This window comes from Myxocyprinus asiaticus, chromosome 27 (assembly GCF_019703515.2).
Source record: "Myxocyprinus asiaticus isolate MX2 ecotype Aquarium Trade chromosome 27, UBuf_Myxa_2, whole genome shotgun sequence".
NCBI lineage: Eukaryota > Metazoa > Chordata > Actinopteri > Cypriniformes > Catostomidae > Myxocyprinus > Myxocyprinus asiaticus.
Genome location: NC_059370.1, coordinates 34,258,583 through 34,283,780, shown reverse-complemented (window position 1 = coordinate 34,283,780; position 25,198 = coordinate 34,258,583). Strand labels below are relative to the sequence as shown.

Here is a 25,198-nt window from a genome sequence, read left to right as displayed (position 1 = left end):
TCAGCCTCCTGGCGCCTCTCAGGAACCTGTCCATAAGCCGGCGGCTGCGTGCCCGTTGCAAACAGTGCCCCAGCCCGATTTGGAGGCGTCTGTTGTGACCACGAGGTGCCTGGAGACCTGCTCTAGGGGAACACCTGCCCATATATATATATATAATATATATATATTTATACTGTATGTATACACACGTATTTCTAATCTAATTTTAGATATTTAGGTTTTAATTTAATTCATTAATGAATTAATTCTAGATAGATCTGATAATAAATAATATGTTATAATATTCATAAACATTTATAACATCAAAATTATTATTTTTTCAGTTAAATTTCAATTTCATTTTCTTCTTAAATTAATAAATGTAATTATTTATTACAGTATTTATTAATACATTTTATAGCTGTTGATGGCTTATGAAAGAAATTAGACACTCGAGGTTGTGCATTACAGTGATTTTGCCACTTTGCTTTATGTTGTGACTAACAAGATGGCTTAACCATGAAAAAAAATTATCACTGTAATGGATGGTCTTTCATTGCTTATTGCTTTATTATATTTCTTTTATATTTCAAATAAAAAAATGTAATTAAATATCTCCTCTTTCTTCTGCAGAAGGACAAGACAAGCACACAGGAGCGTAAGCCACGACCAGTGCGGCCTGCCAGTCGACTTTGTGCTGAACTCCATCGCCACCTCACCACCGCACAGGAGGCCGAGGACGCACCCTCCGCTGACACAGAGGAAGAGGAGAACGAGGAGGATGAAGAGGACAGTGACTCGGAGGAGGAAGAGGAGTCCAGCAGCGAGGACTGTGAGAGCACGGTGTGCTTCGAGCCGCCGAAGCCTCAGTTCTCCTCAGAGAAAGAACTGCACTCTGTAGTGGAGCTCATCAAATACATGCACACTTACTGCCTGCCCACACGCAAACAGGCCGGCTGGGATCGCAAGGAGCGTGAGGCTTTGGCACGTAAGGCCAAGCCTGAGAATCCCTCAGTGCCCCGCAGCGTTCCTCAGAACTGTCACAAGCTGGTACCTCAAACTATTAGCGGGTCCAGGCCGAGAGTACCCTTCACTAGACGCAGGGAGATCAAAGCCCACTCCTTGCTCAAAGAGCTTTTAGAAGCTGTCAGTTCCTTTGACGTTAGCAAGCCTTACAGAATGCACAGCCCTCCTTATACCCACAGCAGAGGGGCTGCTCAGCCCACCCATGAGAAAAAGACTGAGGTTTCATCCTCCCCTGCTTGCCAGCCCAAAGCTGAAACTAAAGACTCAGACTATGAGAGCTCGCAAAAGGCTGCAAAGCGCCTCAAGAGCCCTGAGCCAGGGGAAGGATCCTTTTCAGTTAGACGCTCTCACCGTCTGGCTTCCTTTCCCAGCCGATTTGCTAAGAGAGTCCGTGTGAACTGTGGCCGATCAGAGCCCAGTGCTGGACAGTCCAACAAAGAGGAGAACCAGATCAAACATCCTCCCACAGAACCACCATCTGATAGCAACCAGAAGACCAACTCTTACAAGAGCTCCGAAACCCAAAACCCAAGCTGCAATGACGGTAAGACACCTCCTAAACATTCATGGGAAAAATAGGTATGATGAATGCAAGTTTACTCCTAAAATTATAAGAGTTTCAGGTCAATGACGAGGTGATTTTTTTTGCATCCAGAGCTATTCATTTATTTTAAAAAATATATATATTAAAAATGCAATTCATACAAACAATGACTTGAACACACTTTCCAATTATGAACATGCTGTAAAATTTCTGAATGAAAATTATTTTTATATTTTTTGTAAAAAATGTGGAGATGGTATAAGTTCTTTGGGATCATAATAAAGAAAAAGGTTAATTAGATGGTTGAAATTATTTAGTATTATTATTTTTCAATTCTTTTAAAAAATACTTAGTGTTGCTTCTCTTGGAAAATCATTTTATTAAAGAATATATATATATATATATATATATATATATATATATATATATATATATATATATATATATATATATATAAATATATATTAATACTTTTAAAAAACGCCTTGTTGATGAGAGAGGTCAACAAAGAATGGCCAGACTGGTTCGAACTGACAAAGTCTACGGTAACTCAGATAACCGCTCTGTACAATTGTGGTGAGAAGAATATAATCTCAGAATGCTATTCTGAGATGCGGGTTGGCGCTGTTTTGGCGGCACGAGGTGGACCTACACAATATTAGGCAGGTGGTTTTAATGTTGTGGCTGATCGGTGTATATATATATATATATATATATATATATATCTACACATACAGTATATACATACATAATACATAATAATATATATATACTTTATACTGTATGTATACACACATATTTCTAATCTAATTTTAGATATTTAAGTTTTTAATTAATTAATTAATTCTAGATAGATCTGATAATAAATAATATGTTATAATATTTATAAACCTTTATAACATAAAAATTATTATTTTTGAAATAAAAATGTCTTCTTTAATATTTGTTCAGTGTGTGTATATATATATATATATATATATATAATCAACTTTTTAAAAGTCAGTGTGGTATAAACCCACTTGCAGGAAGCCATATTTTGTTGTTATGTGACAAAAGGAAAACATAAAACAGGAAATGAAATCACACCCATAGTAATATGACATTATATAACACCAAGAAAACATCATGATTTAGAAATTCATGATATTTGCAAAAAGGACTTGTTGTCTTGAAAAATATATTTGAAAAGTGCAATGTTGTTACTTGATGGTTATACCACTTTTCTATGTATTTGGTACATGCATTTTAATGTACATTTTTAAAAGATACCCAATACCCTTATCTGAAGAACATAAAATATAACCATCAAGCACTTTTTTAATGTCCATGGAACCATAAAGAGTTGCAACTCGGTTACTCTACTATGTGTGCTGTTGATATCTCTGACAATGACGCGCTGTCTGTTGTTTTGATTGCAGAGAAACATGCCTGCCTGTGTATGCCGCTGGCTTCCAAATCCAACGGGTGTGTGTTCCATTCACATCTAATCTAGTCTAGAACCCTGGCACACTTCCAGGCCAAAAGTTTAAGACCACTGTTGAACTCTGTCCATCTTCCAGGTTGCCTCAAGGAGGCTTGTAGAGTTGCTGTTTCTTACACGTCCCAAAACACTCTGCAAGTCCATCACAGTAACACTGTTCCAAAAATAGCCTGAGGTTTTTCTGACAATTATAGTCATTAGCTTTTCTATGCATATGCATAACTCAGACTTGGTGTAAAGTTAAAGGAAAAGTGGACTTTCTTTTGTGTAATACAAAAGGAGATGTTAGGTAGAATTAATCTTTTTCCATACAGTGAATGTGAATTAGGACTGTTATTACTTAAGATTTTGCCTAACATCTCCTTTTCTGATATTTGTTGGTAAATGATGACTTAATTTTCATTTTTGAGTGCCTTTAAGCAAGCCTGATCAATCAAATGATGTACCAAATGTGATCAGATGCCAGATAAATACCTCTAAAGCAGTAAATTTGATTCATTATGTTGTTTGGACTGTATCGAGGTCTCGATATACTTCCATAGAAGTTCTTCTTCGTTCTTCATTCAGGGGTAAAAAGAAGTTCTAAACAGCTGAGCAATGGTATACTGTTTCCGAACATTCAGACACCAGCCACACTGATGTAGGAGGCATTTACACTGTACAAGTACACTGAAATATGAGGACACTACATGTAAAACCTTAAAAATTTGTTATCAATGACTTTATGCCTCATTCTGAGTAGAATTTACACAAGGTCAGTAAAAGAAGCTGTTTTAACCACTCGATGATGATTTAAAATAAAATATATGCAGTAAAAAATGTTTAATTTGACTTGTTTACATTATGAATTCATGACGCTAATGCTCTAATATGCTACACGCAGCCATAATATGCACTGGTTACACTCTGCTGTTGTAATTTATTATGACACTGATACTATTGCAAAGATGAGTGTATAAAAGTGTTAATGTGCACAACAAAGATAAAACGATGATAGAGGCATTACTTACTTTAGGCAGATGTGTGAATGGCTTTTGCTGCAGATGGCACATGAGCAGATTTGGGGAGTAACAGAATACATGTAACAGATTACGTATTTAAAATACAAAATATAAGTAAATGTATTTCACTACAGTTACAATTTATATCAGTGTAATTAGAATACAGTTACATTCAAAAAGTATTTTGATTACTGAAGAGATTACTTTGCATTTTATTGTAATTTTTTTCATTTAATATTTAGTCCTTTCAGATGGAAAACATTTATACATATAAATGATGCGATCCAAAGTGCATTTGAACAGCGGTGAAACACTTTCTTATGATGTGTTACATTCATACAAGCAGACAGAGAAGTTTGAAGTAAGTTTGGAGTAGAAGAAATAGAAATAAACCTTGTGTAAATTGTCAGCTTTACGCTAAGCTAAAATGCTGTTTCTAGCCATTTTACATGCACATGTTACCAGGCACGATCATACTTTTTTATCAAGAACATTCACATTGGGGGCCTGGGTAGCTCAGCGAGTATTGACGCTGACTACCACACCTGGAGTGGCGAGTTCGAATCCAGGGCGTGCTGAGTGACTCCAGCCAGGTCTCCTAAGCAACCAAATTTGCCCGGTTGCTAGGGTGGGTAGAGTCTCATGGGGTAACCTCCTCGTGGTCGCTATAATGTGGTTCTTGCTCTCGGTGGGGCGCATGGTGTGTTGTGCGTGGATGCTGCGGAGAATAGCGTGAAGCCTTCACACACACTACGTCTCCACAGTATCGTGCTCAACAAGCCATGTGATAAGATGTGCAGATTGATGGTCTCAGACGCGGAGGCAACTGAGATTCGTCCTCCACCACTCGGATTGAGGCGAGTCACTATGCCACCACGAGGACATAGAGCGCATTGGGAATTGGGCATTCCAAATTGGGGAGAAAAAAGGAGAATACGTTACTGAGTTTGAGTAATCTAACAGAATACATTACAAAATACATTTTACAGCATGTATTCTGTAATCTGTAGTGGAATGCATTTCAGAAGAAACCCTCCCAACCCTGCACATGAGTGAATGAGCACTTGAAGAGTATTTGAGAAGATTTTATGCCTTTAGTAGATTAAAAAAAAAAGATTTCTCTTAGCGAACGATCATACAGATGTAGGTACATTTGCACCAGCTCGCTAATAACTCTGCATATCGATGTGTTCATGTTGACTGATTTTGACTCAGTAAACAAAGTTAACTAAATTAGCCATCGGCCTCAAGGTAGGTGGAGCTCTTGGTCACACCTACCGATGACGTAGACCAATGACAGTAAGAAGGTGTTTAGCAGCCAATAATAATTTTTCCTAAAAGTTCACCCCAGCGAGCTGTTACAAATCACCGAAACGAACGCAAAAACACCTTTTTGGCCAGATTTGGTTCTAAATGATGTCATACCCATTCGTTCTTCGATTTCGTAGGAAGTATATCGAGGCCTTCACTCTCTCTTTCTGCTTTCCTTTCCCATGTAAGAGTTTAATAGACTGTGCAAACGCTTTTTGTTTCTCCTGATCAGAGACACACAGTATGCCGACAAGCCCTTTGAGCAGACTCTCTGCGTGGAGCTGTGTGGCACAGCAGGTAATATTACACACTCAGTCAGTGGGACTTTTATATGTGTGACATTTTTGGCATTGTTTGCAATTACCACTTGTTTCCACCTCTTATGTTCTCACACATTCCAGTAGCATGACAGTATTTGCATAGGGTTCAGAGTTTGTCAATAAATGTGTCTAAATTATCTGAATGGTGATTAGCCCACCCCTTAGTTTCTGTGATATTCTGGTCCCTAGATATGGCTCTGATCCCCCCATCAATGTAAGTCAATAAGAGTTTTTCACCCATTTCATCATTCGCCAGGTGAAAATTGTTAATGTTATTAAAATGAATTGTATTCCAAAATTCAACTACCTGCTAAAGTCTCTCCCTGTAGATGTCCCCCTCTCTTATTTCAAGCAGTTTGATAGTATAGCAAAGTCCTTCATTTGGAATGGTAAGCGTCCCGGATTACATTTCAATAAGTTACATAGGCCGATTGACAAAGGTGGGCTAGACCTACCCAAGATTTTGTTTTATTATTATGCATTCGGTCTCAGACATTTGGCTCATTGGTCGCTTCCACCTGAGAGAGCCCCTCCCTGGTTTTGTACTGAACAGGAAGTTCTTGCCCCTATTATGCCATTGCAAAGCCTTTCTATTAAACTAACCAGAGAAGTTATGTCATGCCCCATTATCTCGCATTTGCATGCGGTATGGCCAAAAGTGTCCAGAGTGTTTAATTCTGACATTTATTTAAATGTTGCCTCGAGCATATGGATGAATCCAAAATTACGTATTAATAAGTCCCCTTTCTGCTGGTCAGAATGGATTGTGAGGGAGGTTAATACACTCAGTGACCTATATGAGTGGAGTGTTGAGATCTTTTGAAAATATGGTTCAACATTTTAAGATTCACAGATCTCAGTTCTTTTGGTATTTACAGCTGCACCACCTGCTATGTACTATTTTTGGGGGTAGGATACACCCCAACAAAGCAGCAGATACTCTGGAAGTGGTGATTACTGCCTTTTGGAAAAGGAAATGAGGCATCAGTGTATTACTCCCTGTTAATTCAGAGTCTGGGGGACAGAGCTTCAACTTCTCTCAAGAGATTATGGGAGAAAGATTTAAACTTGGTATTGGAGGAGGGAGTGTGGGCTAGGATTCTAAAAAAACGTCAAGTCTACATCTAGAGATGCAAGGGTGCGTCTGATGCAATTTAAGATTTTGCATCGATTCTATTGGAGCCCCTCTAGATTGTTTAGGCTTGGTCTTAAAAAAACACCCACCTGCTGGTGATGTCAGTCAGAAGATGGGGACACAACCCATGTTTTTTGGGGATGTGTTAAAATCCAAGAATTTTGGTTGAGGGTTATGTGTGACGTAGTGGACACTCAGTTTTCATTTTGCCCCAGACTGTGTATTTTGGGTGATGGGGTGGTCCTGAATATAGGGGATGAATATATAAATAGCTGGGTCATAACCAGCATGATTATTGGCAGACAGGGAATCCTCAGGGGATGGAAGTCAACCGATGCGCCCTCATTTCGTGAGTGGTGCACCGAGTTGGGCAGGGTAGCGGCTTTTGAGGAGATGGCATGTAGAAGGCTAGGCAACCTAGATTGTTACATCTGGAAATGGGGCAGCTATTTAGCCTTTCTTGAAGGCTCTCAGGGAGGGGCAGTGGAGAGAGACTAGTGGGGTTTTTCTTCTTTTTTTTTTTTTTTTTTATGTTTCTAAATATTTTCTGCTGTTTTATTGCCTATTTGTGTTGCTGGCTGGGGTGCTTGTTTGTGTTGGGTGGGGGGGATTAATGTTGGGGGGGGGGTTGTGATTTCATGTGGTTTGATTTTGCATTTTCTGTTGTGTCTATTTGATTTGCTGCATGGAATCAATAAAAATTGTTAATAACAAAAAACAAAACAAAAAAACAATCCACATAATTTGAGGGATTATTTATATCTGTTGCACAAATGGTGCAAGAAGAATTATTTGATTTATCATTATTTTAGAATTAATTATATGATCATTTCACATATTAAAGATAACTTTACTCCATTTGTAAGTTTAATTAATTGTTAATTTAGCTGTCTTATGAACTGTGGCTAGTTACAGAATGTTTCGTGATATTCTAGTGCATTCGTTTGTGGTGCCCTAGTGTATGGTTTCAAAGTGATTAATGATCATGTGTGTTCTGCAGGCCTCACTCCCCCCACTACACCCCCTCACAAACCACTGGAGGACGAGCTCTTCAAACCAGATGGCAAAGCTGAGCTCACCACCAAGAACTCGTGCCTGGCACGGACGCACTTACGCAAGCAACCAGAGCAGACGGAACTGTATGCCCAGCTGCGCCGGATGGGCCAAACGGGCAATACAGACTTGAAGGGTGGCACACAACACACATACGGGGACCATGACTACTGCCTACTGGGATTGGGGGAGAGTCGCAAGAGACCAGCGGCCATGCAGAGCTGCGTGGAAGTGCAAGGGAAGGAGGAGAAGATGGGTGTGAACAATGAGGAGATGGAGGGACAGGAGGAGAGGCTCCTCTTGAAAGCCCTAGATGACCAGCAGAGAACCGAAAGCAAGGAGGGTCAGCTGACGAACTCACCTGCAGAGTTACCTACGCCCAGCCCAGAGCAGACCAGCGAACCCTCTCCTATCCATTCTCCTTCCCCAGAGCTGGACGCCCAGTCGCCAGTGTCCTGCTCACCCCCCTCCCCCAGCTGCAAGCTCTCTTTCAGGTACTGAATATGTCCTATGCTGAGGTGCTAAAGCAAGATGCTAGTCTTTTTTTTGACTTGCAGAATAAAGTCTTGTTCACATTGCAGGTTATTCTGGCCAAAAACCTCCCTTTAAGACAGGAAAAGAGTGTTTGAGTGATAAACCACAATATGTTTTGTGTTTACGTGCTTTTTAGATAGATCGTACCAGTCAGCCTCAGTCAGATCAGCAGCATGTCTTTGATGGAAGTACAAACAAGGCTCTGAGGGATCCAGTGATTACAGTAGTTGTTTCTCAAAAATTCTTATTGAATAAACCCAGTATTTTGCAAACACGACTTTGTTTCAAGGCAGTCAGATTGGAACTGGTGTTAGCCAGTCCTTGCCAGTTTTGTGTGCCATCAAGATGCTAACTAATTTCTTTTGCCATTGATTGGCCATTTGTGTAACTCAGCCCTGTATGTATCTTTCAGCAATGAGAGCTTTGAGATGTGCCCCAAAGCAACAGAAACAAACAGCAAGTGTGGACAAGAGAATGATGTGGTAGGCCATGTTTTTAAACAATCAACCTCAGTTCTGATCCTGTTTATTACTGATTTTAGTAGTTGCAGCACTGACTTTATTACCAAAGGCATAGATGCATCTCATGTCTTGTTCATTTTCTTTTTAATGAAAGAATTTTCTTTTTTGGGCAACTATCCCTTTAAGTGCTGATGAACATATTTGTTCTAATTACCTTTGCATTTCCAGAACAAGTGCCAAGTGATCTACATTCACAACCTTCCGAGCAGCGTCACTCAGTTCATGCTGCGTAAGCGCTTCGAGGCCTTCGGTGAACCAGAGGATTGTAAAGTTGTCATCAAAAACGAGTGGGTTTCATTTCTGTCTACTCGCCTGACCTTGTTGTGACATTAGAACATGAATGGGATCAGGAGCACTGGTGTATCAATGTGTTTGTGTGTCTTTGCAGTGAGCGTTGTGGAGTTATCACACTGAGGTCCGCTCAGAGCGGCCAGACCCAACGGCACAGGTGGGACTCGCTGGGTCAGAGCAGGGGGAACAGCAACCGACGGTTTGGCAGGAAGCGTTACATAGATCTGGGTAAGAGAACAGAGAGCTTCCTGTCTCTTTGATGTGGCCTTTGCATCAGAAGTCTGGTGCTCTGTTCTGAGACAAAGGAAGGTGTCTTCTTATTCCTGAACTAATAAATGGCCTAATTCAGCTTCATTTGCATTTTAATAAAATGAAAATGTTTTGATTCTTTGTTGACCCGTTTGAAAAAAGCTGGGTACGGTTTTAATTAATGCAAGGCCAGTATGCCGCAGTTCTTAGCTATTGCAGCAAACCGACAGACTAATCAATTTGTGAAGTCAGTTCCAGACAGTGATAATGAAGAAGCTGCTTTTTGATCATTTGATGATTTGTTCATTTGTAATTGGACTCATCTGAGTCAGTGTGCTGAGTCAGACTCTATATCAAATTTTGGTTAGGGAAGAGATTACAAAAATGTTGTGCTCACTAGTGGTCAACCAATATGGGGTTTTTTTTAGTGGCCAATGCTGATATAAAGTGTGGGAAATCGACAACTATGCCACAAAACGGTACACATCTCGATACAATAGTGTCCAAAAGTCTGAGACCATATTAAAAAACTGGGAATAAAAATAAATAAAAAATTGTCACTAATCAGATATCTAATTCTAATCAAATAACTAAACAAATTTGTTTATATAATTCTGTATATATCTGTCTAATGTTATAAATATCAGTCTATCGCTGTATATATATTAGATTTATCACTGTATATATCGGTCTATTGCTATATATATTGGTAAGTTGTGTATATATCGGTCTGTCACTGCATATATCAGTCAGTTGCTATTTATACCGGTCAGTTGCTGTATATATTGTCAGTTGCTGTTTATAATGGTCAATCACTGTATATACTGGTCTATCACAAGTCCTCAAATCAACCCTGCTGTGTTTTGCTGTTGCAGGAAGCAGATTTAAATCAAATTTAAAGTGCTATTTTCAAAATACTCGAGTGATATGAACTAACTTTTCAGTGTTTCACTGTTTAGATGAGGCGGGTCCCGGCCCGGTGAAGAGCAAGTATGATGCACTGGACTTTGACTCTCTGCTGAAGGAGGCCCAGAGAAGCCTGCATCGCTGACACGCCTTACCACGTCTCCAGAATCGCTGCCCCGTCCGAGACTCGCCTGAGCACCTCAACCAAGGCACCTCTTCGTGTTTACATTTTGAACATTGGAATAAAAAAAATGGACCTTGTCACTTGTAACTGAGGATAGGAGGACATTGGGGCAGGAGGACAAAAACCAGTGAACAAACGAACAGAAATAGCTCTGACAACACCGGACACAAGTGCTGCTTCTCGTGTGTGTTCGTGTTTGACACCATTCATGATGTTGCGAGCGGCTCGGGCTTCATAGCAAACCGCAATCTTTTCTGTTGGTTGTCGTGATGTGTGTTTGTACCCCTTTGTCACTCTTCGTAGTCCTGCAATGTGCTTTCACCATTTTATTGTAAAAATATATATAAACAATAACTGCTTTGTATTAGCAAAACTTTGTGGATGTTCAACTCTGTGTGTGTGTGTGTGTGTGTGTGTGTGTGTGTGTGTGTGTGTGTGTGTGTGTGTGTGTGTTTGTGTGTGTGTGTGTGTTATGATGAAAAGGGGATTAAAAGTGGATTTAAAAAAAAAAAGGCAAACAAAAAAATCCTGACAAGGTAGAGTTTACAATTCAAAAAGGAAATAATTATTATTATTATTTTTTTTTTGTAATTTTAGTGCTTCCTTGATTTCATCTATGCACTCAAACGAGGTAGTGCTTCTGTGGTCTTGCCTCTATCCTCCTCTGGTCTAGAAGAGGCTTTTGCTACTGGCTGCCAGAGACAACTGAGCAAATTAGTCTACTGTCCAAACCAACCGCTACTGTACTACCTTAAAGGTGCTTTTAGCGATTGTGTAACGGGGTAAAGATGGGCAAGGAGGAGGCAGGAACCTGCTGAACAGTCAACGTAACTTTTAATAACATAAATTAACTTGAATCAACTTAAATACAAACACATATAGACACACACACACAGCAGCCACATGTGGCTCTCTCTCTTTCTCTCGAACTGGCGCCTCCGGCTCGTCTTCATCCCCCTCCCGGCTGATTAGCCCAGTTCAGGGCCAGGCGTGTGTCCTCATGGCCTGGCACCGCCCTCCTCCTTGTCACAGATTGTTTTTGGAATACCACACATAAAATTTTCCCTATAACCTTACAGATATCACTGAAATAGGTGTTCTGAGAAATCACATGTAGTCAATCAGAAAGTGATTTTTGTGTGTCCGGATCGGTTGACGTTTTTAGAGGGCAGGGTTAATTCAGTGGCTATGTCAGCAAAATGAAGGTTAGCAAAACGGCTGAAATTGCTTACAGCTCATTTAAAGGGTGAAGTGTGTCATTTTTTCATTGTTGAAATACTTTTGTCGTGCACCAGCTTAATATGTAGAGACAATTATAAGTTATTTTGTATGTTGATTTCCCCAAAAAGTGTAAACACTTTGGTACTGTGAAGTATCAAAACATTGCTCTGTTTGAGAAATAGCAACATTGACTCAACTTATGTGACTGTTTGTTTTTTCGACTAATGGCAAATGGAGGTAATGATCATTTTTGCAAATTCGTTTGGTGCCGATAGTGATGCAGAAATTACATGCTTCACCATTAACTTTCCAATGATGTGTTTTAGTTGTGTTTTTCAAATCATAAACCTATCCTGTTAAGAATCCATAAAACCTTCACTGAAAATGTATTTATGGAATATACCTGTCACAAATGCGATTCTAGTGACCATCCTGTCCATCCTTTTGATCTTAATTTGAAAGTACAGTTGGTCAGACTCTCCCAGCAGTATAGCCCTAGGAGACATCAGACAAGTCTTGCTCCTGGATGTTGACTCAATAAAGTGCTCCTGTTCACGGTACTTGAGAGAAGGGTGGTGGTAAGCTAGGAGGAAGATATTTCCAGAGCTCAATCTCATTAGAGATACGGTCGTATCTCTGCTTTGTTTACATGTCACTCTCATACTCTCTCTCTCTCTCTCTAAGCTCAAACACTCACTTTTTTTACTCTTCTATCTGACAAGGGAAGATCTGCAGGTTTTTTCAAGCTCTTACCTTGTGGCTAATTCTCTATTTGTCCTCTGTCTGTTTAAGTCTAAACGTGTACTCTGTATAACTGCGTGCGTTGTCTGTGTCTTTTACGGGGATGTGGGATGGGTTTGCCCCTTATTATTTTGTGGGAGTTGAAGTATGTTCACTCGTACCTGTTGCTTTGATTCGGCGGGGTCACCCTCCTCCCCTTGAACCCTCAGCCTGTTGATCTAGAACACTTGTGAGTTTGTGTGGGTGCATGTTTGTGCTGCTGAATGGATGGTTATTGACCTCCCTTTACTCTCGCATTATCCCCGCCTCTCCCCTTTATTCAATCGCCTCCTCTGAAACACCCCAAACCTGAATGTTTACATGACTGAATTCTCTTTTGACTTTACTAGAGCACACACCAAGTACAGAATGCCTTATTCAGTGTTAAATGTACCCTAATCAGGACGTGCCTTGCTGGCTTTCCCTCTTAAGGTACCGAGCAGTTACTTTGAATACTACAGATGCTTTTGACCTATTCTAAATCGCCCAATAATATCTTGAGAAAAAAAAAAAAACACCTGAATAAGTGTTTGTGCTTAGTATGTATACTTCTAAACAAGTGAGAGAATGTGCTGGTTTACATGATATATAAATATATAGAGGTATATAATGTGTATATAGCACTGTGTCTTGTGTAACTTGAGATGTATGGTTATGTGCTGTACAGCAATGTAGTAACGTATGGTTTTAAGGGTGGGTCTGATTGGGTAATATGTTTTTGGGGGAAAGGGGTGAACTTGATGACGCAGCATTAAGCAATACAGGGAGCTACAGAAGGGAATTTTAATTGATTATGGCTTCTTAAGTCGATTACAATTGTATAGAGTATAACTTTAGCAATTTTTTTTTTTAATGACTTTAATATGTTTGATTGTTTTATTTTTTATGCAACTGAGATGCAATACCAGTAATCTAGGAGAGCCTTTCTCATAAATGAAAGGATTTGTTTAAGAGACTGGTTGTTTTCTTGAAAACAGTGCTGTATGTTGTAGATTGCTGTAGAAAGACAATGAAACGGCTTAAATAATTCAAAAAGAAGGTTGATGTTTAGGATCACTGGCTGAGAAGGACTTTTTTTATGAAAAAAATACACAGACAGTCCAGTTTCACAAGGAGAGCCTTAAACCTTAGGGGAAAACAAAGCTATCAGTCCTGTCTGATCTCCTTTACAGTCCAATGTGTTTTTAATTACTTAAGTAATAAGTAATTAAACCTTTTCAATACAGCCATATTATAAAAAGTGTATACATATATTTGATTTTATATATATATATATATATATATATATATATATATATATATATATATATATATATATTTGTGTGTTTGTGTAGATAAATATATAGATGCTATAATTTGTTATAGACCATTTTATTCAGTGTTTTAGAACACTTCAAAACATTTCAACTTACACTGTCAATCTAGAATGTACAGATGATAAAAATCAATATTCTAAAAAAAAAAAAAAAAAAAAAAATATCCAAAGGGAACCTTCTTTAAATGCAATACATATTTCCAGTCCTGTCATTTCAGCAATCACTAGACAAGTTGACCAAAAAGTAAATTTGATGTTTGGATACAGGAGAAGTGTGGTACCACATCAAATTCACGAATGTCATGATCGTTTGGCCTGGCCCTTAAATGTACAGGCGTGAGTGTGTGCATGTGATTTCTTTCTTCCTCTCTTTTCAGTTCATTGAAAACGTCACTATTAATTCACTACATCTATTGCCCTGCAATTTGTTGTTCACAAAGTACATGCTCTTGCAATATCAGACAGAATTTGCCCACTGAGTCAGCAAGAGGAAACTTTGTTTCCTCTTGCTGACTCAAGGTTCTGTGCTAAACCTTGGGTCATTTTTTTTATCAAAAAGTGGATCTAGCATATGTGTAATTTTGGTGCTAGAGCATCTGTTAATGAAATGCCTCTGATGTCATCGCACATCCATGTTGCATTGTCTTGCTGCTTTAAGACCTTGTCTATTGTGGAAACAAAATCCGATGTCAAAAGGCATACATTGTTTTCTTCATTGATTTGTTTTTATTGATTTTTCACTCTTTACATCTAATGACTATCAAATTGACTATGATTTTTCCTTTTTATTTTTAACATAGTTTTTGGTAAATATTGCTAGTAAGATTTTATATTTTTACATATTTGTTTTATTTTGAATTTTTATTTATATGCCACTTAGCTTGGATGTCTTTAAATGGTGTTGGTTTTATTTTATTTTCGGCTTTGTGTGATTTTATGTCTTGAAAATGTGGAGACAGATGCATTTCAGTATTTTTAAATGGTTAAAAATCTAGTTTCCTAGATCAAAGTATCTATATAGCAGAAATTATTTGATGTCATAAATTATATTTTAATTCATGTAAATAGTTTAAAAAAGAAGACAATGGCTTCCTTTTAAACTGAACACATTTCTCTTTCGAGATTGTTTACATTATTAAACTGTAGAAACTGATCCTCATATACTGTAAAGAAAAGTACATATATTCATTGTTTTGCCTCCAAAAAATAAAATCCATAATGAACATTTAACTTTGTGATACATTAGTGTGCTAAGTTATGCATGCATTGTGCAGTTTACACAATAATACCTTCCACAGAAATGAATCCGTTCTTCTGCCGCAATTCTTGGAATGAGTGCTGAATAGCCATCTGTGCATGTTAGAAAGAGGAGGATTTTGAAAATCCCACAAGCATCTGCTTTAAGACAATCTTTTTTCATGTTCTAGTGACATTATGCATTGCATAAACAGAATAGCTCAGCTGAAAGCTATCTGATTGGATACTGCATTGAAATCACAGCCAATAGCAAATCACATTCTATTTGGTATCCATGCAGAGTGCTTGGAATTTAGATTGTGAAGCTAATTGTGGCAGTTCTTTCTGTTGAGGTTATGTAGCAGAACATGCAGAATGAAACCTCTGTTAATGCAGCCATTTGGAGCGGTGGTGGCAATTTGCCGCTCTACTGGTTTATGATTCAGATGTCAGAATGATCATTCCCTGCAGCATATTCCTCTTAAAGCTGTGTGTGTGTGTGTAGGTGTGTGCATTTGCTGTAACGTCAGAGCTAATTTTAGCTTTTGCGGTGGTTGCAGATTTCTTGGCTCCACCTCTATGCTGTGCGAGTGATGTAAATGTAGCATAAGAAGTGACATCTTAGTCTGTTGACGTGCAGTGACTGCGTTTGTGACATGACGTAAATGCTGCATTGAGCCTGCCCCCTTCTACTGCCCTGCCAATCAGCTCTTACCCATCTCATTCGTTTATGCCAACACCACCTAGGTGTTATCCAATGCTTTTGTAAGGCTGTTATGTATGTCCCAGTGGGACATTTAGTACAAGCACACACACACATAACAGAGCGTACTGCATCCTAGAGGCAGAAGACTGATTTTGCACAGCAACAGTTACAAAACTATAAAAAAAGAGAGGCTTGGCTATAAAATTCCTCATTTAGTCTTTTATTTATACATTTATACATAGCTACATATTATTAGCAAAAAATGTAATATGTATATTTCATGTGTATACATATTAAACTCTGTACGTACATATAGTGGAGTCCAAAAGACTCTGAATACTACTGAAAATTCTTCAGTTTTGCATTTTGCTTCTTTAATACATTTCTTGAGAGAAAATGTGGATTGAAAAATTTAAGTTTCAGTTATTATCAGAATTTCTTAGTAGCTGATCTACTCCTTTTGCTTGAATGATAGCATGGACATGAGCTAAAATGGACTCTACAAGCTGCAAAACTTGCCATCCATGTTTTCAGATCATGATTTGAAAAAGTTCCATGGAGTTTGTGCTTCAGTGGACGCAAGGGAATCTTTTTGTTTATAAAAAGACGGTAACGTGGGCAATAGCCCCTTTCACACATACAGCCTTTTCCAGAAAATTACCTGAAAATTTCAGGTTAGAGGTCATGTGTGAACACAAACTTTTTGAAAATACTGGTAAATTTTACTCTGGCAATTACCCTTAATGAGAAGTTATATCATTACCTATAAATTTCCATATGGTATATGTGAACAGCACATGTGGCACATTTACCAGTAAAGGCAACCCAACGGTTTTCCTGTAATTTACCTGGTTGCACGTGTGAACGGGGCTAATGCGAAAAATTGCCGAAAAATTCCTTTTAAATAAATTTTTGGAAATCCTATCACTTTTTATTTCCACGGTTAAATTTAATTTTTGATTGTTTTCAATGTGGACCCCACTGTGTGTAATTCAGTATGTAGTAATGCCCCATTATGTATATGTTTATCCACTACCATACCATACAGTTACTAATGATATAAGAGAATAATTATACAAAAAATCTTCTGTTAAAGATATTACCTCAACCCTGTTGTCGCCATTCTGGGATATTACAAAAGAGCAGTCTGTTTCTTACACTAAAGGGTTTTCTTTACCTGTAAACTCTGTGTATATACAAATTAGTTTTTAAACGAGACTTAAAAACAGACACAGATTCAGCAGATCTAATGTCTCAGATTGAATTGTTGTCTAACAATGTTCAATATGTATTGTTCAATATTGTATTGTAATTTTTTCAGAAAGTATTTTGTATTGTCCAATATTGTTTTGTCATTTGTAATTTTTTCTGAAAGTCATGAAAATTTCCACCAGAGTGAACGTGTTTACATGCACATTCTTACATTGATTATGCTTAAAGGTGCAATATGCAACAATTTTCATGTAATATTCGCCTTTTTTTTGCCAATGTGTGAACGGCTTGTAACGCAACTTAAAAAATGAGCCCTTCCCGGACTCCCTAGGTTGCCTATTAAAGCCTGTAGACTGATTTTCATGGGAAGGGAGCGGGTCGCTTTTGCCAGGAAAATCCAAAGGATGTGATGTTTATGCACGATCCCGAGAGCCTTGCCTCAGTGCTTCTCTTCCGAAATTCAGCAGCGACAACAGTCTGTAACACTACGTTATCTTAGAGATGGAATCCAGCAAACATCCGGCTCCCAGCACAACACTGACTCCTACACAAACTCAGAGTAAGCCAAAAATAAAAAAAATACCTTTACTGAATCCCGTCTAGCTAAGCGGGAAAGTGATCGTGTTCGAGCGAAAACTAGAGAGAACATCGGCAGGACATTTGATTCCTGGAGGGACCTTCGTTTGGTTTTGGGGATCAAAACCGACCCTGAATTGGCATTCTTCTTATTGGACAGGTAAGCTTACATAACTGCAAAGCATGTGAAATATAGTGCCATAAGGAATGATCTGTGTAATTTTAGCTAACTTGATCTTGCTTGCTAACAATGACGAATTGCAAGCTACCTTGCTTCGTAACTTTCAAATAATTTCAACGATCTTCTTTTTATACTAAAAGTCAGGTATGCTGATTCACAATAACTGACATAAAGTTCATCTGTAATTATTCAGCAAGGTAAACTACAATAACACATGAAATGAATGCTAGACAATGTTCAAGATAAAGCAAAAAAAACCATTCATTAGTGTAACGTAACTTGGTTATACAGAAAATATATACAATCTATTATTATAAAACAATAGCGCATCGATATATCAAAATGACAGTTGTGATGGAATCACATCAATACTTAACTGTGTCAACATATTTATAATGTACAGTCTATTTTATAAACAGCTACTGTCATCATCCACCAAATTTAGCTAACAGCTATTGATAAAGCTGGCTAGCTAGCTAATGGTGACATAGGCTATTGTATAAATGCAGTCAATGTATCATGCAAAGAAAATTGATTATTTCAATCTACAGTCTCGCATATTCAGACCTATATCCACACTTTGTTTTAGCCCTGTTCCAGCACTGGAGATTCAAATATAATATACAATCTCAAAGTTTGTAGTAAAACAATCATAACTGTGTAATTTTAATTATGCTACCTCATCTGTCAGCATGATGTCGGTGAATCACGTTCAGTCTCGCTGCCCTATGGAGTCATGCTCGCTCACGTCCCTATACAGTGTGTGCGCGATCACGAGCAACAGGCTGCAGTTCACTTAACGGCCACAGGTGTCATTAATAACAAGGGTTTCTGAATCTTACATACTGCACCTTTAAGTCTGTTCCTACTAATAAAAAATCATTCCCAGAGGCATGAAAGTGCCTGAAGTTAAAGAAACGCCCATCAACTCCCTGCTAAAAACATCAGCTTGAGGTGCGTGGTTTCTGATGACATCAATTTCATAGGATTGTCTGGATTTTTCTGGATGGCCCCCCTAACCCTGGGGCTAATGAGCAGTCTTTACTGTTTAGCAGAGGACCTTTGTGGGCCCCCATCATCACAGGGCCCGAGACAATATTCCTGGTTGTCCCTCCCATAATGAAGATCAGTACTAACCAGCATAAACCAACTTGGACCACCCTTGAAATTCATGGAGGTCTAAGCTAGTCTTTTTAGTAAGGAATATCTAAGGATTACAAGACACTGTTTGAATAACTATTTACCTTGTTTGGCAGCTAAGGCAGAGGCTGCAGCTTCCTCTTTAGCCTTCTTGGCCTCCTCCAGTTTGGCGACCTTGGTCTCATGTACTTCCTTCAGAGTGTTCCACTCCTTCCTATTGTTCAGAAGACACTCTAACATGGGCATGATATCCACGTGGAAGCGAGAGAACTCCTGCAGGAAGGACTGGGCTTGAGTAAAGGGAGTATTGTAGATGGATAGACTTGTTCGGGAAAATTGGGGGTTGCTTTTAGCAAAACATACTTGATTTTAATTCTTGAGTTTTAAATTTTAAAGTTGTTTATATATAATATGGATCTTTTGGGATGATAAAAGTTAAAATGTAATAAAGTCAAAAGTGATAAACCCAAAATACCTCATCTACATATTGTATACTGCTATATCACATTTGATTGTATGTTTTACAATACGGGTCAATATTTTCAGTGAATAACAACTTAAATTTCAGTCCATTCTACACACAAAGTTATTGTATGGCTTTAGAACACTTAGAATATGGCACATGAGTAATATAGACTACTTTATGGTGCTTTTTTGTCATTTTTGATTGTATAAATCACTAACCACTTGCATTGTATTAAAAAAAAGCAGCCTGTGCATTCCGTTATATATCTCCTTTTGGTTTTTAAACAACATGAGGATGAGAAATGGTGACTCATTTTATCTCATGCATTCCAGGAACAATATGGGATGTAAGCACTGTGCAACATGTAGATTTGCAGAGACAATTAATATGTAGAGACATTTGGGCTTTATTTATCATCTTAAAGATCCAGGAACTGTATGAGGGAGAGGTAGAAACTGCTCTTAGCTTGACAAGCAGACAAATGCACTCACCGGCCACTTTATCTACTTATTCATGCGATTATCTAATCAGCTATTCAGGTGGCAGCAGTGCAATGCATAAAATCATGCAGATATGGGTCAGGAGCTTCACATCAACCATCAGAATGGGAAACAAATTTGATCTCAGTGATTTAGACTGTGGCATGATTGTTGGTGCCAGATGGGCTGGTTTGAGTATTTCTGTAAATGCTGATCTCCTGGGATTTTCACACACAACAGTCTCTAGTATGTAAAGAGAATGGTGCGGAAAACAAAAAACATCTAGTGAGCATCAGTTCTGTGGGCAAAAATGGCTTTTTAATGACAGAGGTCAGAGGAGAATGGCCAGACTGGTCCAACAGGAAGGTGACAGTAACCCAAATAACCACACATTACAAAAGTTCTATGCAGAAAAGTATTTCTTTTTTTCCTATTTTTAAACATTTTCTCCCTGCTTCTCCCGCACATTTTATCACGTGGCTTGTTGAGCGCATTACCGTGGAGACGTAGCACATGTGGAGGCCCACACTGTTCTCTGCGGCATCCACGCACAACTCACCATGTGCCCCATTGAGAGCGAGAACCACACATTATAGCGACCACGAGGAGGTTACCCCATGTGACTCTACCCTCCATAGCAACTGGGCCAATTTGGTTGCTTAGGAAACCTGGCTGGAGTCACTCAGCACGCTCTGGATTCGAACTCGAGGCTCCAGGGGTGGTAGTCAGCATCAATATTCACTGAGTTACCCAGGCCCCAGAAAAGCATTTCCGAACATACAACATGTCGAACATTGAGTTGGATGGGCTACAGCAGCAGAAGACCCCTCCGGGTACCACTACTGTCAGCTTAGAACAGGAAACAGAGGCTGCAGTGGGCAAAGGCTCACCAAAACTGACAGTAGATGATTGGAAAAACATCGCCTGGTCTGACAAATCAGGATTACTGCTGAGGGACACAAATGGTAGGCCCACTGCAGCCTCAGTTTTCTGTTCTTGGCTGACAGAAGTGGAACCCAACGTGGTCTTCTGCTGTTGTATCCCATACGCCTCAACGTTCGTCATGTGCATGCTGAGATGCTATTCTGCTCACTACAATTGTACAGAGGGGTTATCTGAGTTACCATAGCCTTTCTGTTAGCTCGAACCAGTCTGGCTATTCTCCATTGAATCTTTCATCAACAAGGCATTTTCGTCCACAGAACTGCCGCTCACTGGTTGTTTTTTGTTTTCACACCATTCTCTATACTCTCTAGAGACTGCTGTGCATGAAAATCCCAGGAGATCAGCAGTTACAGAAATACTCATACCAGCCCATCTGGCGCCAACAATCACGTCACGGTCAAAATCTGAGATCAACCTCATCACTGAGATCACATTTTTCCCCATTCTGATGGTTAATGTGAACATTAACTAAAGCTGCTGACCCATATCTGCATGATTTTATACATTACACTGCTGCCACACCATTGGCTGATTAGATAATCGCATGAATAAGTAGATGTACAGGTGTACCTAATAAAGTGGCCGATGAGTGTAAGCTTTAATATCTGTAGTGTCTCAGACACCTCTAATTCCACACAGCTCTACATTCGGTCAATAAAATGCAAGTAGACAGACATCTGATCAAGATGTGCTCTGTGCATTTCTGCTGATGATTATGTATTTGTTTCCTGATGGACTCCCGGCTGGATGCCATGAGCATTTAGACGAATAGATCAATGAAGTCCCATATGTAGTTTTGTTTACTAATCGAAATGAAGGACCTCACCTTGCACACAAAAGAACAGATGAAATCAATAAAACCACACTGCAGTTTGGGAAGTACGTCCGCTTTGTTCCATTCCATCATGGGCTGGTGAAGAAACATAATGCTATTAACTCTGTATTAAAATGAAACACAACAACCTACCAGTGCACACTGAATGCACAGTAGTTTTTCTAAAGAATTGTGCAACTAAACTGGAAAGTTTGATGGTACTTTTGAAAAGCTGACATTATATTCTTACATTTCCAATCACAGTTGTGTAAAAGGGGGAGCTTGGGAGCGGTCTGTTTGACTGGGCCATTGTGACCGCTCTTTCTGATTCACTGCACCACATAATAGGCAGAACATTACTACATGACTCATGGGAACTTTTTCATTCTTTATTCCCTTTCTCTCTTTCCTTCTCTTCACCCCACCTCCCAACACATCCCACCCCTTCATTCCAGGCAATCTCTCACAATGGGTTGCTGCTCCAACACTGTCCTCTCCAAATCACCCTGCTCCCGGAATTCTGCCGCCAGCGACAGCGCCACCTGCAGGATAGTTCATATATAGCTACTGTCAATATTAAGTTTAGATTTATGCTGCTCATGTAGCAGGGTTGAGCAAAAGTCTGAAATTAAGAATGGACCCTTTCAACACAGTCACACAACACTTTCCTTTAACACAACAATATGGGAAGGAACTACTAATAATCTTGTTAGTCTGTTTCATGTTGTTTTTGGCTTCATTATGATGTATGTTGAAGTTCATTTATTAAATATAATGAAATATAAACTAAAAAGTGTTTATAGGTGGCATTTTTAACATAAATTATTATTACCATCTAATATTCCACATATTTTGAATGATAGCATGTTAATGGGGAATTCATCCTGAAAAAAATATGAATTTTTAATGTATTATTAAAAATGACAGTTAAAGCAGGTGTTTGAATACTTACATCTTTATGCATTTGGCAGATGCTTTTATCCAAAGTGACTTACAGTGCCCTTATTACAGGGACAATCCCCTTGGAACAACCTGGAGTTAAGTGCCTTGCTCAAAGACACAATGGTGGTGGCTGTGGGGATCAAACCAACAACCTTCTGCTTACCAGTTTAGCGCTTTAGTCCACTAAGCCACCACCACTCATGCAATTTTTGCTTTTAATTGGAATTTAAAAGACATTATCAATTAAATTCTGAATAGCTCACAACCTTGCTTCATAGTTCCATTTATAAATGCATTTGGAAAGATGCTCATATAGATCGTATGTTTAACTAGATGTGTGCAATATTAACTGTGCATTATAGATAATTGTGACGAGGAGGAGGGTGGGGCCGGACCGTGACTATGCATGCCCGGCCCCCAGTCGGTCTAATCAGCCGAGAAGAGGGATAAATGCAGCAGAATGCGGCAGTTCGGGAGAGAGAGAGAGCCACATTCAGCTGCCATGTGTGCGTTTATGCTTTTGTGTTTTTTTTGTTTAAGTTCCTATTAAAATATTACTTTGATTGTCCAGTCAGTTCCCACCTCCTCCTTTCCCATTTCTAACTTTGTTACATTGGTGCCGAAAACCCGGCTTAAGAGGAGTACGCCATTATGGAGTCCTCACCGCTGGGTGAAGTCTTCAAAACTCTAGCCAGCATCCAGCAGACTCAACACCAGGCCCTCATGGACGTACGCCTGGAGCAGGAACAGCGCTTCCAAGTCCTAAGTAACATATTAATAGGAACTTAAACAAAAAGACACAAAAACATAAACGCACACATGGCAGTTGCATGTGGCTCTCTCTCTCTCCCGAACTACTGCATTCCGCTGCACTTATCCCTCTCCTCGGCTGATAAGCCCGACTGGGGGCTGGGCATGCATAGTCACGGCCCGGCCCCACCCTCCTCCTCATCACAATAATTAATGACCTAAGCACAACCAAGAAAACATTGATCTATAACAATTTGAGGCAGATCTGGCACATAATCCATTGCAGTTATAAAATTCTGCCTTAACATCGTTGTTCTTGGATCTACATTCTATGAATATAATAATAACCTTACCAGAAAAAAAAAAAAACATCTAAAAGAAGCTCATGAAACAACGTTCAATTTTTTAAACTCCCTGACATTTGGCACAATGTAATCTCACACATAGTGGATGATCTACAGTGCTGTCCACTGAGGAATGCATACAGTAATAAGTGTTAAACAATGAATGTAAACAACCCATCCATGAGTACATTATCATATGAATGGAGTTTGCGACTCATTATGCTGGCTGTGAGCCCAGCCATTTCATTTTCTTGCAGTCACACCCTTGGCTGCCCTACATGTTTGAATACATTGCTGCAGTATCAGGCCTTGCGTGTGACATTGCATTATGCATTAGGAATATCTAACCTTGCTCTGAATCTCCCATGGCTTTGCAATGGCTGACAAATCACAGGCAGTCATCATCATAGCCCTGCATTGAGGGAAGCCAAAACCATAAGGTGAATTCATATTTATGAACCGTAAATGGATCCAAATGCAGCTGCAACATATAATTTAATATTTCTTGAAAGTACTGTATATATAGTAAATCAGTGTATTGGCCAAACAGTTATTATGGGTGGTATTCGTTTTTCACTGGTTATTGTGAACTGTATTTCCACACAGTACTTACATTACAATTTCTTTATGAGTTGTTTCGTACATCATGTATTTTGTCCAGTTTTCCCAGTTCTCATAGGTCTTGGACTAATCCACAATCTTTTGAAACATGGCCCTTTTCCTGTAGGCAAACAGCATAATTAAATTCATGTTGATCACACTTATGCAACACAGACACCCCTGTAACCAAAAGACAAACTCTAATTCACAGTCAAATCAAAGCATACTATGACCCCGGAAAGAATTTAGACACTTAAAGTGATAGTTCAGCCAAAACTGAAAATTCTCTCGTCATTTACTCACCCTCTTGAGCATGCCATCCCAGATGTGTCTGACTTACCTTCTTCTCCAGAACACAAATGAAGATTTTTAGAAGACTATCTCATTTCCGTAGGTCCACACAATGCAAGTGAATGGTGGCCAGAACTTTGAATCTCCAAAAACCATATAAAGCTAGCATAAAAGTAATCCATTCGACTTCAGCGGTTAAATCCATGTCTTCAGAAGTAATATGATAGGTGTGAGTGAGAAACAGATCAATATTCAAGTCCTTTTTTGCTATAAACCTCCACCTTTGACCAGTCCTGACCAGTAGATGGCGATACGCACAAAGAATGCGAATCACCAAAAACAAAAGAAGAACGTGAAAGTGGATATTTATAGTTAAAAATGACTTATAGATTTATCTGTTTCTCACCCACACCTATTATATCAATTCAGAAAATTCAAAGTTTTGGCCACTTTTCACATGGATTGTTTGGACCAACAGAGCTGAGATATTCTTCTTCTAAAAAAAAAGCAATTGTGTTCTGCAGAAGAAAGAAAGTCATAAACATCTGGGATAGCATGAGGGTGAGCAAATGAGATAAATCATTTCTGGGTGAACTATCCCTTTAATTCACACTTTGACAACCAGAAAGTGTTCAAATATTGTTCGAATTAATATTAAATGGCATA

At 38.9% G+C, this 25,198-nt stretch overlaps 1 protein-coding gene and 1 pseudogene across 1 annotated transcript in view; one reads left to right on the top strand and one right to left on the bottom strand.

The window, feature by feature from the left end:
* LOC127417884 (peroxisome proliferator-activated receptor gamma coactivator 1-beta-like) overlaps positions 1-15,080 on the top strand; it is a 61,113-nt gene extending 46,033 nt beyond the window's left edge. Inside the window, exons 5-12 of the mRNA XM_051658134.1 lie at positions 613-1,549; positions 2,968-3,013; positions 5,574-5,638; positions 7,797-8,343; positions 8,796-8,865; positions 9,073-9,191; positions 9,293-9,423; positions 10,404-15,080. Of these exons, the coding sequence (XP_051514094.1) occupies positions 613-1,549; positions 2,968-3,013; positions 5,574-5,638; positions 7,797-8,343; positions 8,796-8,865; positions 9,073-9,191; positions 9,293-9,423; positions 10,404-10,495 (2,007 nt within the window). The 3' untranslated portion in view covers positions 10,496-15,080. The remainder of the gene's footprint in view (positions 1-612; positions 1,550-2,967; positions 3,014-5,573; positions 5,639-7,796; positions 8,344-8,795; positions 8,866-9,072; positions 9,192-9,292; positions 9,424-10,403) is intronic.
* The window catches only part of LOC127417827 (rod cGMP-specific 3',5'-cyclic phosphodiesterase subunit alpha-like), a 27,096-nt pseudogene continuing 14,009 nt past the window's right edge, over positions 12,112-25,198 (bottom strand).